Raw genomic sequence first — 14,490 nt, forward strand, 5'->3', positions numbered from 1 at the left:
ACATCAACAGCCTCAGCGGAGACCTGACTCACGCACAAGACGCATCATCCAGCTCTAGGCCAAGGACACTGTGCTCTGCTTAACAGCCCATGCGATCTAACGCGTGCTGGCAGCCTCCTCCAGCAAAAAGGAGGGTGAGGAAGGTGAGAAAAAATCCTTTTGTAACTGCAGTTGCCAGACGCATTCAAGCTGCCAAGCGGATCTAGGCATTCCAACAAAGGTCAAGGAGGAACAAATGCAAGAGCTTGGTTTTCCCACTGAAGGCGGGGACAAGATCGAAATGGCAAGTGAGGAAGACAACAGAGCACCAGAATCATGGCTGTGACCATGAGTCTCATGTCCTCTGTGAAGGAGAAACGCGCAGAGCAAAACTAGGAAGGCCAATTCCTATTTCGTATTTATATTCAGACCTGCATGATCTCAGCCTGAGATTTTTCTTCCTATCCCTTGTATTGGGAGCAGAGGAGAACACACGAAGATGTGACTCATGGACAAATCAACACAGCAGTATCAGTCTGCAGGTAGCCTCCCTCCTGTGAACTTTAAACAGGAACAGAAACAGGGGGGGGAAAAAAGTCTGAGAAAAGAACAGGACAAAGCGGATAAAAACTGGGAACACAGATGCTTCCCCAGGAAGCACGGCAGTGTACTGCAACTGGAGATCGAACAATGAACCACAGCTCAAATGAGCACCTTGAGCAGTTCAAAGTTCAGCCGCTGTGCAAACATTATAATCTGCTCTCGCTGTCTGCAAACTATCCAGCCCCAGCCAAAGTTCTGCTATGAACAAAGGGGAATGCATGTTTTCAGTTGTATTCTTGAACAAAGAATCCTCCTGCCCAGCACTGCAGAGCCAGAAATGTTATGGGCACATACAAGGAAATACAGAATGTAACCCTTTTCTCCAGTTCTCAATCTGTCAAATGTCATTCCTTTGCTTTGATTTCATGTATCACATGTGGCAAAGAGCAATCTCTCTTGGAATGAGTCAGTCTTAAAGCACAGGTGGACAGATTCATTTTACTATTGACTGCCCTAAAGCTACAAATGCCGACAATTATCAGCGCTTCTCAAGAAGTTATCTACTCATTTCATTAAATCTCAAACAACACTCATGCCTTGACCTTCAACATCACCCTCTTCTTTAAGAAGAAAACCAAATTTACCAAGTCATGTAGACTTGAATTTTTTCTAATCATTTACTACTCAATTCCTGAAAAGGGTTCACAGGTCCCATGCCAGTATTTTAGTCCGCTCAGTAGAAATATGAATAATTGGCCACATTGTTAAGGCCTGGTAATAAAATGCCTTGAAAAAATGGGGTTCCTTCCACAGGTACTTGTGGACATGGAAACATCCTGGGTCTGGATGTGTTTCAGACTCCTTCCCCCACCCCGGAAAATGAGAAAGGAAGGGCTTCAAAAGCTTCCAGGCACCAGCACTGTGACTCCCACTGAGCAACCGAGCTTGTGTTGGAGAGAAGATGCTGAGTGTGGTCAGGCAGCAGAGGTGGTCCATCATGGCTCCTGTGACTGCTGCGCAGTGGAGGCAGAGGTGCTGACAAGGTCTTGAGGAAGGCTCTCCCTTGCTTCCTGCATCCGGCGCCGTGCCCTCTGGAAAGCCTCTACAACACAGCAGGTGACAGCAAGCTGGAATGCATCAGACAGCCTGAGGGAAGGGGAGGGATGACTGCCCAGTGAGCGTAATCTCTCCTGGAGCAGGAGTCTCACTTCCTATTACTAAGTTCCACTAACAAAACACCTGGTCCTCACTGCTCTCGTCACCTATTTCTAGCACTGTCTTTGCTTTGTGCATAATAGAATCAGAGACAGAGCCTGTGCATCAGCACCATAAGCTATGCTCAGTGCAAGGCAAGACTGAGCAGCCCAGCCTAGGCTTTGCCCTCCCAGAGTGGTTAACTCTCCTGCCTGCTGAAAGCTGATGCCTCCTGAAGTTTCCAGCTCAAATCAGAACATTTAACCTCTGCTACGGAGTCAGAGAGCTCATGAGGGTTGGAATTATACTCACAGTAATGTATTCTCCTGAAATATCCTGCCTACTCTGTAAACTGGCGGCAAAAGTGAGCCAAAGGCTCACCAGGGAGAATGACACTGAAAGCCTTACCCAAAACGTTGTAGACAGAGCTCTGCTGGCTGGAACCTCCAAGCCGGTCCAGTACACCCTGCATGCGCTGCCTCAGGGCACTGCTTTCCAGAAAGTCTCTGCACAGAAGTACAGCAGGAGGTCAGGGCTGCCAAAACATAGCACACAAGGGCTCATACTCACTTTGCTGCACGCACTTAGACTGCTGCAGGCAGTAAAGCCGGAACGTGACGCTCCCTGTTGTCTCTGTGCGAAAACCAAAGCGGCTCAGACGCTCTCCCTGCAAAGACAGGATAAGTTAAACCACAGCCTGCAACCTGCTGCAGCAGGCTGACCCTGGCGAAAATGAGCATGCCCCACCAGGAGCATGCCCTCCTGCGGACGCAATCTCTCCCTTCCCTGATGCACAGAGAAAGTGAGGTCAGAAAGAAGGACAGACGGTCCCAGGCTGGGCTGAGGGCAGGACCTAAGCGCTAGCAAGCTGATAGTGCAGTACTGGAGGAAGGTTTCAATAACTGCATCAGGGCTCATTCCAACACAAAGCTGCCAAGATCGACTGGCTCATTACACCAGCAAGCACCTCTGCAGCTTTCTTAAGAACGTGAAATTTCTACCTGTCTCACATCCACCAGCTACATGCGTCGGGAAACTGTTCCAGGTGCCGTACAGCCCAGATTCCTTACAAAACCCCAGGAAGAAGTCTATAGCTGGTTACAAATGCTGACCTGACACTTTCTGACAGGGCCAGCACAGGCAGCAGTAAGTCAAGGTAAGTCAAGGTAACACACATGTTCACCCACTTCTTTAAGTTGCACACGCCTCAGAAGGTACAGCACTCTGTCTCAGCATTTGCCCATACCTTCATTCATGATCCCAAGCCTCACAGAGGAGACATTTCTTGAGGACAGGACCACTGCTCATCCTTGTTCAGATCTGGTCCATGCTGTCCACAGACAACAGAAGCTGAGAGCACAATCTCCCATCTCCCAGCAAAAGCAATGCCCTGCAGCTCAGCCCACCTTGAAGGTTGATGGTATCCTGACGTAGGTGATGTCCTCCAGCTCTGGAGATCCACCAATGAAAAATCTCCTCAGCTCAGCGATTGTCCCCAGCTCCATGGGGCGCCAGGTAGGGATTGTGAGTATGTGGAGACCTGACCCAGGACAACAGGACAGCTTAGCAGGTATCACAGAATCACAGAATGATATGGGGTTGGAAGGGACCTCCGAAGATCATCTAGTCCAGCCCCCCCTGCCAAAGCAGGTCCACCTAGAGCAGGTTGCACAGGAACTTGCCCAGGCAGATTTTGAATGTCTCCAGAGACGGAGACTCCACCACCTCTCTGGGCAGCCTGTTCCAGTGCTCTACAAACCTCAAAGTAAAGAAGTTCCTCCTCATGTTTAGGTGGAACTTCTTATGCTCAATTTTGTGCCCACTTCCTCTTGTCCTGCCACTGGGCACCACCGAAAAAAGACCAGCCCCATCCTCCTGACACCTACCCTTTAAGTATTTATATGCATTGACCAGATCCCTCCTCAGTCTTCTCTTCTCCAGACTAAAGAGACACCAGTCCCTCAGCCTTTCCTCATAAGGGAGATGCTCCAGGCCCCTCATCATCTTTTGTGGTCCTCTGCTGTACCCTCTCCAGCAGTTCCCTGTCCTTCTTGAACTGGGGAGCCCAGAACTGGACACAATACTCCAGATGGGGCCTCACCAGGGCAGGGCAGAGCAGAGGGGCAGGATGACCTCCCTTGACCTGCTGCTCACCCTCTTCCTGATGCATCCCAGGATGCCATTGGCCTACTTGGCCACAAGGGCACATTGCTGGCTCATGGTCATCCTATTGTCCACCAGGACTCGCAGGTCTTTTTCCTCAGAGCTGCTCTCCAGCAGGTCAGCCCCCAACCTGTACTGGTGCAGGGGGTTATTCCTCCCCAGGTGCAGCATTCTACACTTGCCCTTGTTGAATTTTATCAGATTCCTCTCTGCTCAACTCTCCAGCCTGTCCAGGTCTCGCTGGATGGCAGCACAGCCCTCTGGGGTGTCAGCCACCCCTCCCAGTTTTATGTCATCACCAAACTTGCTGAGGGTACATTCCATCTCTTCATTCAGGTCATTGATGAAAATATTGAAGAGAACTGGACCACTGGGGGACTCCACTTGTTACAGACCTTCAATGAGATTCTGTGCCACTGATCACAACCCTCTGAGCTCTGTCTTTCAGCCACATTTCAATCCACACCATTGTCCATTCATCTAACCCACACTTCCTAAGCTTACCTATGAGGATGCTGGGATGCTGTGGGAGACTGTGCCAAAAGCCTTGCTGAAGTCAAGGTAGACAACACCCACCACCCTCCTCTCATCTATCCATCCAATCATGCCATTGTAGAATTCTATCAGGTTAGTCAAATATGACTTCCCCTTGGTGAATCTGTGTTGACTACTTCTGATAGCTTTCTTTTCCTCCAGATGCTTTGAGATGACACCCAAAATGACCCATTCCATCATCTTTCCAGGGATGGAGGTGAGGCTGACTGGCCTGTAGTTTCCCGGGTCCTCCTTCTTGCCCTTTTTGAAGACTGGAATGACATTGGCTTTCCTCCAGACTGCGAGCACCTCTCCTGTTCTCCAGGACATTTCAAAGATGATGGAGAGCGGCTCAGCAATGACTGCCACCAGCTCCCTCAGCACTCATGGGTGCATCCCATCAGGACCCATGGACTTGCAGATATCCAGTTTACTTAACTGTTCTCTAACTTGGTCTTCCTCAACCAAGGGAAAGTCTTCTTTCATCCAGACTTACTCTGTTTCCTCCTAAGTGTGGAACCCCTGAGGGCTGGCCTGAGAATCTATTCAGAGTCACAGAGCGCACATCTGCTGACCCAAACCACAGTAGGCTGGAAATCAAAACACTACAGAATCTCTGTAACACTTTCTCCCATGCAGTCACAAGCCAGTGTTGAAAGTATCCCCTGTCCATGAGGAACATCTCCTTACTACATGTGGGAGTCAGAATAGTTGTGACTCTCAAATTCCATATGGGACAGAGAGGGTTACTGCTATTGTAAAGACAGATATGCAGCATCACCCAAGAGTTTTATCACATAAGATTTCGTGACAGAACCACAGAAGGAGCAGGGACAGCAACATATTATGTGTCTAAGCAACAAGGCAGAATGGCACAGCATGCAACAAATCCTTCTTTGCTGCCTCACAGACAGCTAACTATCCCCTGAGTTTGCAGTAAGTTTGCAGATGACATCAAACTAGGCAGGAGTGTTGATCTGCTTGAGGGTCAGAAGGCTCTACAGAGGGACCTGGACAGGTTGGATCAATGGGCCAAGGCCAATGGGATGAGGTTCAATAAGACCAAGTGCCGGGTCCTGCATTTTGGTCACAACAACCCCAGGCAACTCTACAGGCTTAGGGGAAGAGTGGCTGGAAAGCTGCCCAGCAGAAAAGGACCTGGGGGTGTTGGTGGACAGCCGGCTTAACATGAGCCAGCAGTGTGCCGAGGTGGCCAAGAAGGCCAACAGCATCCTGGCCTGTGTCAGGAATGGCGTGGCCAGCAGGAGTAGGGCAGTCATGGTGCCCCTGTACTGGGCACTCGTGAGGCCTCACCTTGAGGGCTGTCTTCAGTTCTGCACCCCTCACTACAAGAAGTAGTCTTGAGCTGCTGGAGCGTGTCCAGAGGAGAGCCACCAAGCTGGGGAGGGGTCTGGAGAACAAGTCATACGAGGAGAGGCTGAGGGAACTGGGCATGTTTAGTTTGGAGAAGATGAGGCTGAGGGAAGACATCATGGCCCTCTACAACTACCTGAAAGGAGGTTGTAGAGAGGTGGGGGTTGGCCTCTTCTCCCAAGGGAATAACAACAGGACCAGGGGAAATGGTCTGAAGTTGCAGCAGGGGAGGTTTAGATTAGATACTAGGAAGAATTATTTTACTGAGAGAGTGGTCAGGCACTGGAACAGCCTGCCCAGGGAGGTGGTGGAGTTGCCATCCCTGGAGATATTTAAGAAATGTGTAGATGCGGCACTTCATGGCATGCTCTAGTGTCTGAAACTGTGGGGGTCTTTTGTGTGTGTATGGTTGGACTCGGTGATCTCAAAGGTCCTTTCCAACCATGAAGATTCTGTGAGTATGCAAAGCCCAGGACCAGCTGAATCCATTCCCAAGAGAACCACTCAACTTATTCTCCCAGACAATTAACATCACACCCCAAGGACATTTTACCTGGAGATGCTGGCAGCACCAAAGAACCATATCCTTCAACACGATACCTCTGCCAGAAATCCAGGGACAGGACTTCAAAGTAGAGAACAGGCCATTGAGGGAGACTGTCTGCAAGGAAGGGGAGCAGATCACAGCTTTGTGAGGAAGACTATCGCAGAGGGAAAAAAAATGCTAAATGTGTAACTCCACTCATAGGAAGTCCCTTCTGTATTTCTTCTACAATGACTAACCTAGATGTATGTGTGACTATTTCCCCCTGTAAAAGCTGAACCCTCAGATTTGAGGATGAAAACAGAATTATTAATAAGATGTTAAACATTTGGGAAAATTCTTTGTTTTGAGAGCAAGTCCATACTGGTTCCTCAATTATCTTTAAGCAGACAAGACAATCTTTTGTGAATGATGTGATGCCAAACAAGGGAACCTTATCTCTGACCTTTCACATCATTACTAGGGGATAATTAACTTGGATTCTCCTACAGGTCTCCAAGCTTGTCTTTTCTCCACAGTGAAACAAACTCATTGTGCTTATTTTAGGCTGAAAATTCATTAGTGTTGGTTGAATACTCAAATCCAATGTGAACATTGGATTCAAGTGGCAAGGCATGCCACAAAGCTACCCCTAGCAATTGCAATCCAAAGAGCAAGGGGGTTGGTGAGGAAGCAGCAGCAGCGTAGTGAAGAGCAGGAAGAGGCAGCAGAGAATACTAGCTTAAAATAGAGCTGGAAGTTTCTAAGTGACATAAACTATACAATGCTTGTTCAGGTCACTGAGTGTGTCTACAGACATAAGACTCAGCAGAGTTTTAGTTGTGTACAAAAAAGCTGCCTGTTTCTTCTGCTGCAGAGTTTTGGGGTTCCATGCAGTACACTGGCCACGGCAACACAGGGTGGCACGCCAGGCATTCCGAGACAGACAAGCTGCCATCCAAGTGGTTTTGCAACTGGATAAAGCTGAATACAGCTGGAAGCAAGGCAACATCAATGAATCCATACAAATGCTAATGCATTGCTGGGCAGGGCAAATATAGTATGTGTCCAGAGGTTGCATGGTGATAGGGTAAAGTTTCTGAACAGGCAACATTCCCTTTTGTTTAAATCTGTCATTTCATCTTGGTGAGAGGCCAGCAACATGCCAGATGGCATGACGCCTACAGCATGATCCAAAGATTTCAGAGTTTCCCATTTCAGAGCAACAAGGAAACACACCTTCTGATTCATCTCCTTGGGTAAAAAACATCTCCAAAGTGAAGGGGTAGCAGAAGTTTGCCACGTTATCCTAGAACAGGAACAGGACAGAGATTAGACTCCTGGACAAGAGAATTCATCGCTAGCATTGCAGTGGGCAGAGAGAGCAGGCAGAAAAGAACTAATGGTGACAAAGAGGTAATGATGCCCAAACAAGATCAATCACATTGATCTTGTCACACCTGACACCTGCATACACTTCCAAGTTCCATGTTGATGGAACAGGCCATTAAAAATAATGAAAAAGGGGAAAGACAATTCAGCGTAACTACTGCACTGCCATGATCTTCACAAGAGCCAAGCAAAATACCTCAAACAGTGGTATTACTGAAATGTTGTATGATAATTATTTTTGTAAGATGCAAACTAACTCACATAAAATACAGTAAAAATTTGATAAAATGAAAAATTTTTAAGAGAGGAGCTGGAGATAGCAATGGAACCAACTTCCCAGACAGGAGGAGGGGTTCATTTTGAGAAATCAATCTAGAGAACTTTGTGCATTCCTACCCCAGGCAAGCCACAACAATGCTTCATTAACTCTGAGCATTTGAGAACACAAAAATGAAAGCTCCAAAGGCAAGCAATCATCCAGAAGGAATTAAAAAGTGAGGTTCCAGAAACTGCTCTGAAGCAGTTTTACTTGGACACAGTGGCACCCTGAGAAACGGCAAGTATAACTCAAATGAGGAGAATCCCAAACATGCTCTGCCCTTGAAAGGAGCTCTCAAGTCAGGACCTTTGCTGAATGTATTTGTAGCTTGTTACACATGTTCCACTTCAGAGAATACCTATTTAAACTGTTCTGCAGGTCAAGCATCCTTACCCAGCCCACCTTCTTGGTAGCACACGTCTGTGTCACTCCTGAGAGCTGCTGGAACGTGGGGCTTGACCACTCTGGGAGAAGAGGAGAATGTGAGCACAGGGGTGAATGCTTTGGGTGAGAGAGGACTCACAAACCAGAGCAGCTCAAAGAAGAATGTCAGCCCCAGATGGCTGGGATAACAGGTAACATCACTCACACATTATTTCCCTAGGTGTGTCCCACCCCTTCTTGATCTTGTTCCAGGCAACAGCTGCTCCCCAGAACACCCTGAACTATCGATGAAAAGCACCAACTCAATTTTAAGAGAAAAGTAGAACCTTATCTAAATGTACCAAGTAGCAAAAGTTGTACCTCTTTGGACTAGCATCAGGGGATAACCAGAGAAGGGGCCAGAGCCATAACTTCCAGGGAATTAAACATGGAGCAGGATGTGCATGTTAGAGCTGGGAACCCTATGTATCAGTCAAAACTTAATATGGTAGTGTGAGCACAAAACATGAGAACATGATGGTGAGGGCTGAAATCAGACTGCTGAGACAGAGAGGACAGGAAGGCTATTCTCTGCAGTACAAGGAATGAACTTTGGGTAGATTGCTGGACACCATCACCACTGGTTGAGAAGCCAATGGACCTCTACGTTCTAGCCTGATTTGGAAGAGACGAGAGGGGAATATGCTACTTTCTCCCAGACATGACAGTTCAAACAAATGAGTTCTGCAATTTTAACTCTGAAGACCTCTGACTAGATCCCAGCCTGGACATTAACATTTTCAGACCTTCAGCAGAGCTGATCTGACGGACCAGCCAAAGCGTGCTTCATTCCTTAAACTGCTGTGATATGGCTGGAAACGTGAATACTTACTGCTAGGCAGCTCCAGGAAGAAATGAACATAAAGGTTGTCATACTCATAGCCTTGTGCTGAAACTGAGAAGAGAGAATGAACTTCAGCTGCTTGCTTCTACACAAACTCCTCCAGTACTCACTGTAGATTTTTGGGAGAGCCAGCACCAATAATCTCAGGGACAATCAGTTACTGCTGAAACCTGGGAAAAGCCACAGTCTTCAAAATAACTGAATATGACCCTCAGAGAAGATGTCTTTCTCTAGACTAGTCCTGTCCCCATATCACTAACTAGATCAGGGAGGTCACACATTTAAATGCTTTCTTTGCTATAATCTCTATTAACTTCCCAATCTGCTCTCCATTTTTTCAGATCTGTATGTCTTCCTAGAAGAGCTGCAGTATTTGTAACCTCCAATCTGTAAATGGATAATAATAATAAATTAACTCAATGGGTTAGTCTGCAAAAACAGGGCAGGAGAAGGAGGAAATAAAGGATTCTAGGGAGAAAATCACCTGCCCTGGACTGGCCTGTGATCCAAGAATCCTTGGAACCATCGTAGCCTCAGCCATCCCATAGATTTGCCCATATAGTTACTGTTTATAAGGACTCACCTATTTCTCCATTCACAAAAAGCCGTAGTGTACCAGGAAGAGTCTGTAGGAACGAACAGATAAACAAGATAAAAGAGCTCAATGACCACTGGTGGAACCTCATACAATCCCCTCCCAACAGGGTCTCACCCAGGCACTTCACAGAAGTTTGCACATAAATGATTCACTCTGCTGGTCAGGTAAGAGTCACGACTTCCCCTACCACTTCCAGTGAACAGTCCCTCTGGAGAGAGGCTCTCTAGAGAGACCAAATTCCTCTACTGCAGGAGTTTACTATTCTGTAAATCAGTCTCTTACAGACCTCAAAATGGATATAAAATGTAGTGAGAAGTCACTTGCAGAAATCATAGTCCTGTTTCTCCTGTAGTGTTCATGCACTTGCCCAGGGTGGAGGGAGTAAGAAGAAGCATCAGATGAGCGGAGACATTCCATCGAGGTACAAGAAAGTACAACTTTCACATTTGGCAAACAAGATTTGGGCAAATAAGATTGCAGTCTGGGTAATTCGGTGAGAAGGGAAACTGTGCATGAGTTTAGAGGTGGAAGGAGCTGTTTACTTGAAGAAAGTGGCACAGAGATGTGTTTGACATTCAAGAAGTTAACAGCAATCACTATCCCAAAAGATATAAACCTTCCTTTATTCTTAAAGTATTAAGTAAAATGCCTTCAGACAATGCATGCGGTCTCCTAGAAAGTGCAGTGTTCAGCATGCTCTGCTGCTGGTCCAACAGACGCAGGATGGATCTCTGCAGGCCCCACGTCCATTGCAACCTGTCCCTTTTGAACCAATTTTCTATTGGAAGCCACAAGGTAAAAGCTGCCAGCACAGTCCCAGCATGAAACAGTCTTTGGAGACTGTGGTACAAGCCACAGCCATGCTAACCAGGCCAACAGTCTCCAAAGGCAGCAAGTGCTTCAGGTCCCTGCTGAATGCTGTTGGTACTCACCATTTCAAATTCTGAGCCTACGAGACCACTGAGATATTCCTTGTGTCGACCATACAGCTGAAAACACAGAATAAGCGGATTAGAAAAAGCGTCTTTTTGATTATGTATGTTTTTACTTATTGCAAAAAATTTAATGGATTAAACTTAAAACCAATTTAAATTGTTGACAGGCTCAGCACACAAGGGGTTTTTAATTGTTAGGGCAGAAATAGAGAATGTAAGAGTCTAACAGAACAAAGATGCATAACTGCTAACACTGCATGGAACTTCAGCTTCAGAGAAGACCTCCCTAGAGGCCAATCTAAAGAAAAGAGAAGCTCTGAGGAATCAGATCTTAAATGACATGTTAAAAACACAGGCATAAACTATTCCAATTAAATCAACAGATTGGAGATCGGTGTAGTGAAATCATGATTTCCTTATTGACCACAAAAACAATAAAGGAAACAAACAAAGGAAAAACTAAAACATTAAGCACCTTTATAAACTGCCACAGCCCAAAATGCAATTCAGAAAGATTAAGATAAAAAAAAGGGCTTCCAAATACTCTGGGACTTTATGAGTAACAAGAATCATTCAAAAAGTATAAAGGCAGCAAAAGGAAGACCAAGGAAAGGGTTTGCCCACTGCTCAAAAGGGCACGAAAACCATTGGCAGGTGATACTAGAAAGGCATAAAAAGGTGGTTTCTTGCATCAGTTCTCATTACATAGATCCCTGCAGTCAGAGGCCAACACAACTACAAACAGATGAGGCCTCTACCAAGAGTAATGAATGAAGCAGTCAGGGAGTACTCAAATTGCTGGTCGTGATGACACTCACTGCCAGCAACACTGATTTTGTCAACTTTAGGTGTCTACAGCACTAACAATTACATATCCATGAGGGTCTGAGCTCCCTCTGTCAAATCAGAAATAGTCAATATGGTCAGTGGATGCTGGTCCTTACATCTCTGAACACACACTGCTCACGCTCCTCCTCCTCGGGCTGCACTTGGACAGATGCATTCTCAATGGTGTATTTCCACACATCTCGCTTCTCTCCATCCAGCTCGATCCTGCAGAGCCCAGAAACACATGGGAAAAACTCCCCCATTAGGCAGAGAACAGGCACAGGCAGCAACGGCATTAACTGTGCCATGCTGACACAGCTGTGCCCTCTCCACCAGGCCTGTGCAGTAACACCAGGGCACTAACTTGTTCCCAAGTGCCTGCCAGCATCGGCAACTCAAAAAGGGAGACTCTCTTGTGTCCAGCATATGCATAATCTGTATCCCTAGGGACTGGCACCAAACCCCACACATCACACACACAGTGACACCAAGCACAAGTACGCAATAAACTTGTCTTAAAAATCCCTGGAATAAAACTAAAAACTATCCCTTAATTTAAATGCTGATCCACTGCCTGAAGGGTGACCAGGAAACAGCCATTTCAGCCTTCTGTATCAGTCCCATGAGAGGTACCCGCTATGTCCCACTCACCGGTAGGCTCCTTTGCTGCCATTGAAGTCAGGCTTCACTGTGATCACCCCATTGCCATCCACCTTGATTGTGCAAAGAACACGTTCATACTCCCTGTGACCAAGCCTAATGGAAGTCAAGAAGAAACAGAGTCTAAATAGAGAACATGGACATTCTTGCTCTGGAACAGCAGAGCTGGTAAAGGCACAGGGGGATACAGAGGGGAACAAACACACCCATACATTATTCCTACATATTCCTACAGTAGTTTAAGAAGCATTTGGAAGGATATTCTCAGTTACCTCCCAAATGGGGAAAGAGGCAGAAAGAAATAGAAGCCTAAGTTACTAAGCTCTTGGAATTCTCTCCCCTTTACTGATGAAAGAAACAGGATATTTGAGTAAGGAGGGAAGATGCATTTCCTTAAGATCACTTCAGGATTTTACTTACTTCCCATAAGGTCCCAAGTCTCCCATGATGTACATGGTCTGGACAGGAGTATTAATCACATGATTGTTCTTTATAAATTCCTCTGAGGGTTCCCAGGTGATGATTTTCGACTTTAGAGAACTTGCTTCTCTGTCAACAATAGAACAGCACAAGTGCCAGCTCAACTCAGCAGCCTGGCACAGCCGAAGCTCCCATGAGGAGTCAAACTTATGGGTTCCAAGCACAATGCAGCTCAAGCCATCAACTTCCATAGACCAGGCTGCTCTGCAGCTGGAGCACCAGCACCAGGACACCTGCATTAGCAAACTCCAAGCCCCAGTTTGCACTCACATTGGCCTACGGTCTTGTCTTCTTCGCCTCACATTGGCCATCCTCTCTGCCAGATACGACGGCACCTCATGATCTGAGTCAGTTACCTTCTGGCAGTGCTGGAAGAGCGAAACAGATGGGAAACAGCTTCATTATAACAGGACCTCTTTCCCAAACACAGCTCTGCTCTTGGAGAACACACACACATGCAAGGACAAACTGCTTAAAGACTGTAGATTTCATTTGCTGCTCTTGTGGCAAAGTACAGCTAAACTCCACCTAGCAAGTTACCTACAGAGCAATGCTACAAAGTCAAGTCCTTCCAAGCTGGTCCTGAGCATAATTCTGAAACAGGGAGACCTCATGCCAGGTCTGGGGCACCAGCTGAAGTTGCTTTGCAGAAGCAATATGTTCTCCTGCATACAGGATACCTGGCTTGCTTCTGCATGGCCAAGAACTGACAAACACTTCCCGTACAGTAGGACTGGAGGTTTTGACAGACACTTGTGTATAGATTATGCGGAACTAAGAGCTGGTACCTCCTCTAGGTTGGTGAATCGGTCATGATCAGTGTAGGTGAAGATGCGATAGTTCTTCCGACCTCCAGATTTTTCCAGTTTCAGGATCTCCTCATGGTACTGCTGGTCCAGGGGAGTCTGGCAGGCAGACTCATTTTGGTACAGATCCACCTCAAACTGAGAGCACCACAGGTAAAGCACAAAAGCTGCCTTTCACCACTGCTGTTGGAGCCACAAACACTTTTCTGCTGAGATTTCCAAAGCCACCACAGAAAGAGACAAGATGCTCTGGGAATCCCAGCAAACAGCCCAAGCTCCAGGGCGGCTCCAACACCACTCCCGGGTCCTGCAGCCGACAGCACCCACCGATGCCCACCAGGAGGGGCCCGGGGGGAGCAGCTCACCCCGAAGCTGGAGACCCCGAGGGGAGGCAGGGCGGGGGGCCCCTCGGGCGGCACAAGGTGAACGAGCTCCCCCAGGCCGCGCCCCGGCCCGCCCCGCCCCGCACACCCACCTGGCTGAAGAGCTTCTCCTGCCACCCCACCTCGGCCTCCTCCTCCTCCTCCTGCGGGGGCCACCGAGCGCCTGCGTGAGAGGGCCCGGTCACCTCCGGCGGCGCTGTCCCCGCCCGCCATCCCCCGCACCCCACGTACCGGCGGCGGCGCGGTCAGCCAGACCCGGGAGCTCGGGGCCGGCGAGCGGCGGCGGGGCCTGCGGCAGGAGGGGCCCAGCCGAGGCCACCCGCTGGATGCGGACCCTGCGGGAGAGACGAGAAAGGGGAACGGTGAGGGCGGGCCGGGGACCGGGGGCCGGGGCAGGGCGCGGGGTTGCCCTCACCGGAGGCGCAGGTTGCGCAGGGGGTCGCGGGAGCGGTAGACGGCGCCGCCCGCGTCCGCGCTCCGCAGCGGCTCCGCCATGGCCGCGCCGCCGCCTC

The 14,490-nt window shown here is 48.1% G+C and overlaps 1 protein-coding gene across 5 annotated transcripts; it reads right to left on the minus strand.

The window, feature by feature from the left end:
* Positions 1-994: 994 nt before the first annotated feature.
* Positions 995-14,479, minus strand: MKS1 (Meckel syndrome, type 1). Of its 5 annotated transcripts, none has more exons than XM_014959748.1 (18): positions 14,394-14,479; positions 14,210-14,313; positions 14,071-14,141; positions 13,578-13,733; positions 13,060-13,157; positions 12,730-12,858; positions 12,301-12,405; positions 11,766-11,874; positions 10,819-10,875; positions 9,872-9,914; positions 9,277-9,339; positions 8,415-8,485; positions 7,550-7,619; positions 6,341-6,448; positions 3,123-3,256; positions 2,301-2,383; positions 2,125-2,222; positions 995-1,624 (listed from the first exon to the last, which is right to left on the minus strand). In XM_014959748.1, the coding sequence occupies exons 1-18, from the start codon at positions 14,471-14,473 to the stop codon at positions 1,518-1,520; spliced, it is 1,686 nt and encodes a 561-aa protein (XP_014815234.1). In that variant the 5' UTR covers positions 14,474-14,479; the 3' UTR covers positions 995-1,517. The 5 variants fall into 5 exon arrangements, 3 of the variants coding, with proteins under 3 accessions (XP_014815234.1, XP_014815235.1, XP_014815236.1); XM_014959749.1 differs by having other exon boundaries at positions 995-1,668; XR_001413933.1 differs by lacking the exon at positions 995-1,624 and adding an exon at positions 2,963-3,046 and having other exon boundaries at positions 2,171-2,222.
* Between the last annotated feature and the right edge of the window lie 11 nt (positions 14,480-14,490).

This window comes from Calidris pugnax, unplaced genomic scaffold (assembly GCF_001431845.1).
Source record: "Calidris pugnax isolate Ruff unplaced genomic scaffold, ASM143184v1 scaffold461, whole genome shotgun sequence".
Classification (NCBI taxonomy): Eukaryota; Metazoa; Chordata; class Aves; order Charadriiformes; family Scolopacidae; genus Calidris; species Calidris pugnax.

Bases quoted from the DNA above. Each gene is read 5' to 3' on its own strand.
- MKS1 (XM_014959748.1), bottom strand. From the start codon at position 14,473: ATGGCGGAGCCGCTGCGGAGCGCGGACGCGGGCGGCGCCGTCTACCGC. The intron at 12,406-12,729 runs GTAAGTAAAATC...GACTTCCATTAG, and splicing joins GACTTGGGACCTTATGGGAA to GCTTGGTCACAGGGAGTATG. The intron at 3,257-6,340 runs GTAAAATGTCCT...GTCCTGGGTCAG, and splicing joins GGTGCTGCCAGCATCTCCAG to GTCTCCACATACTCACAATC.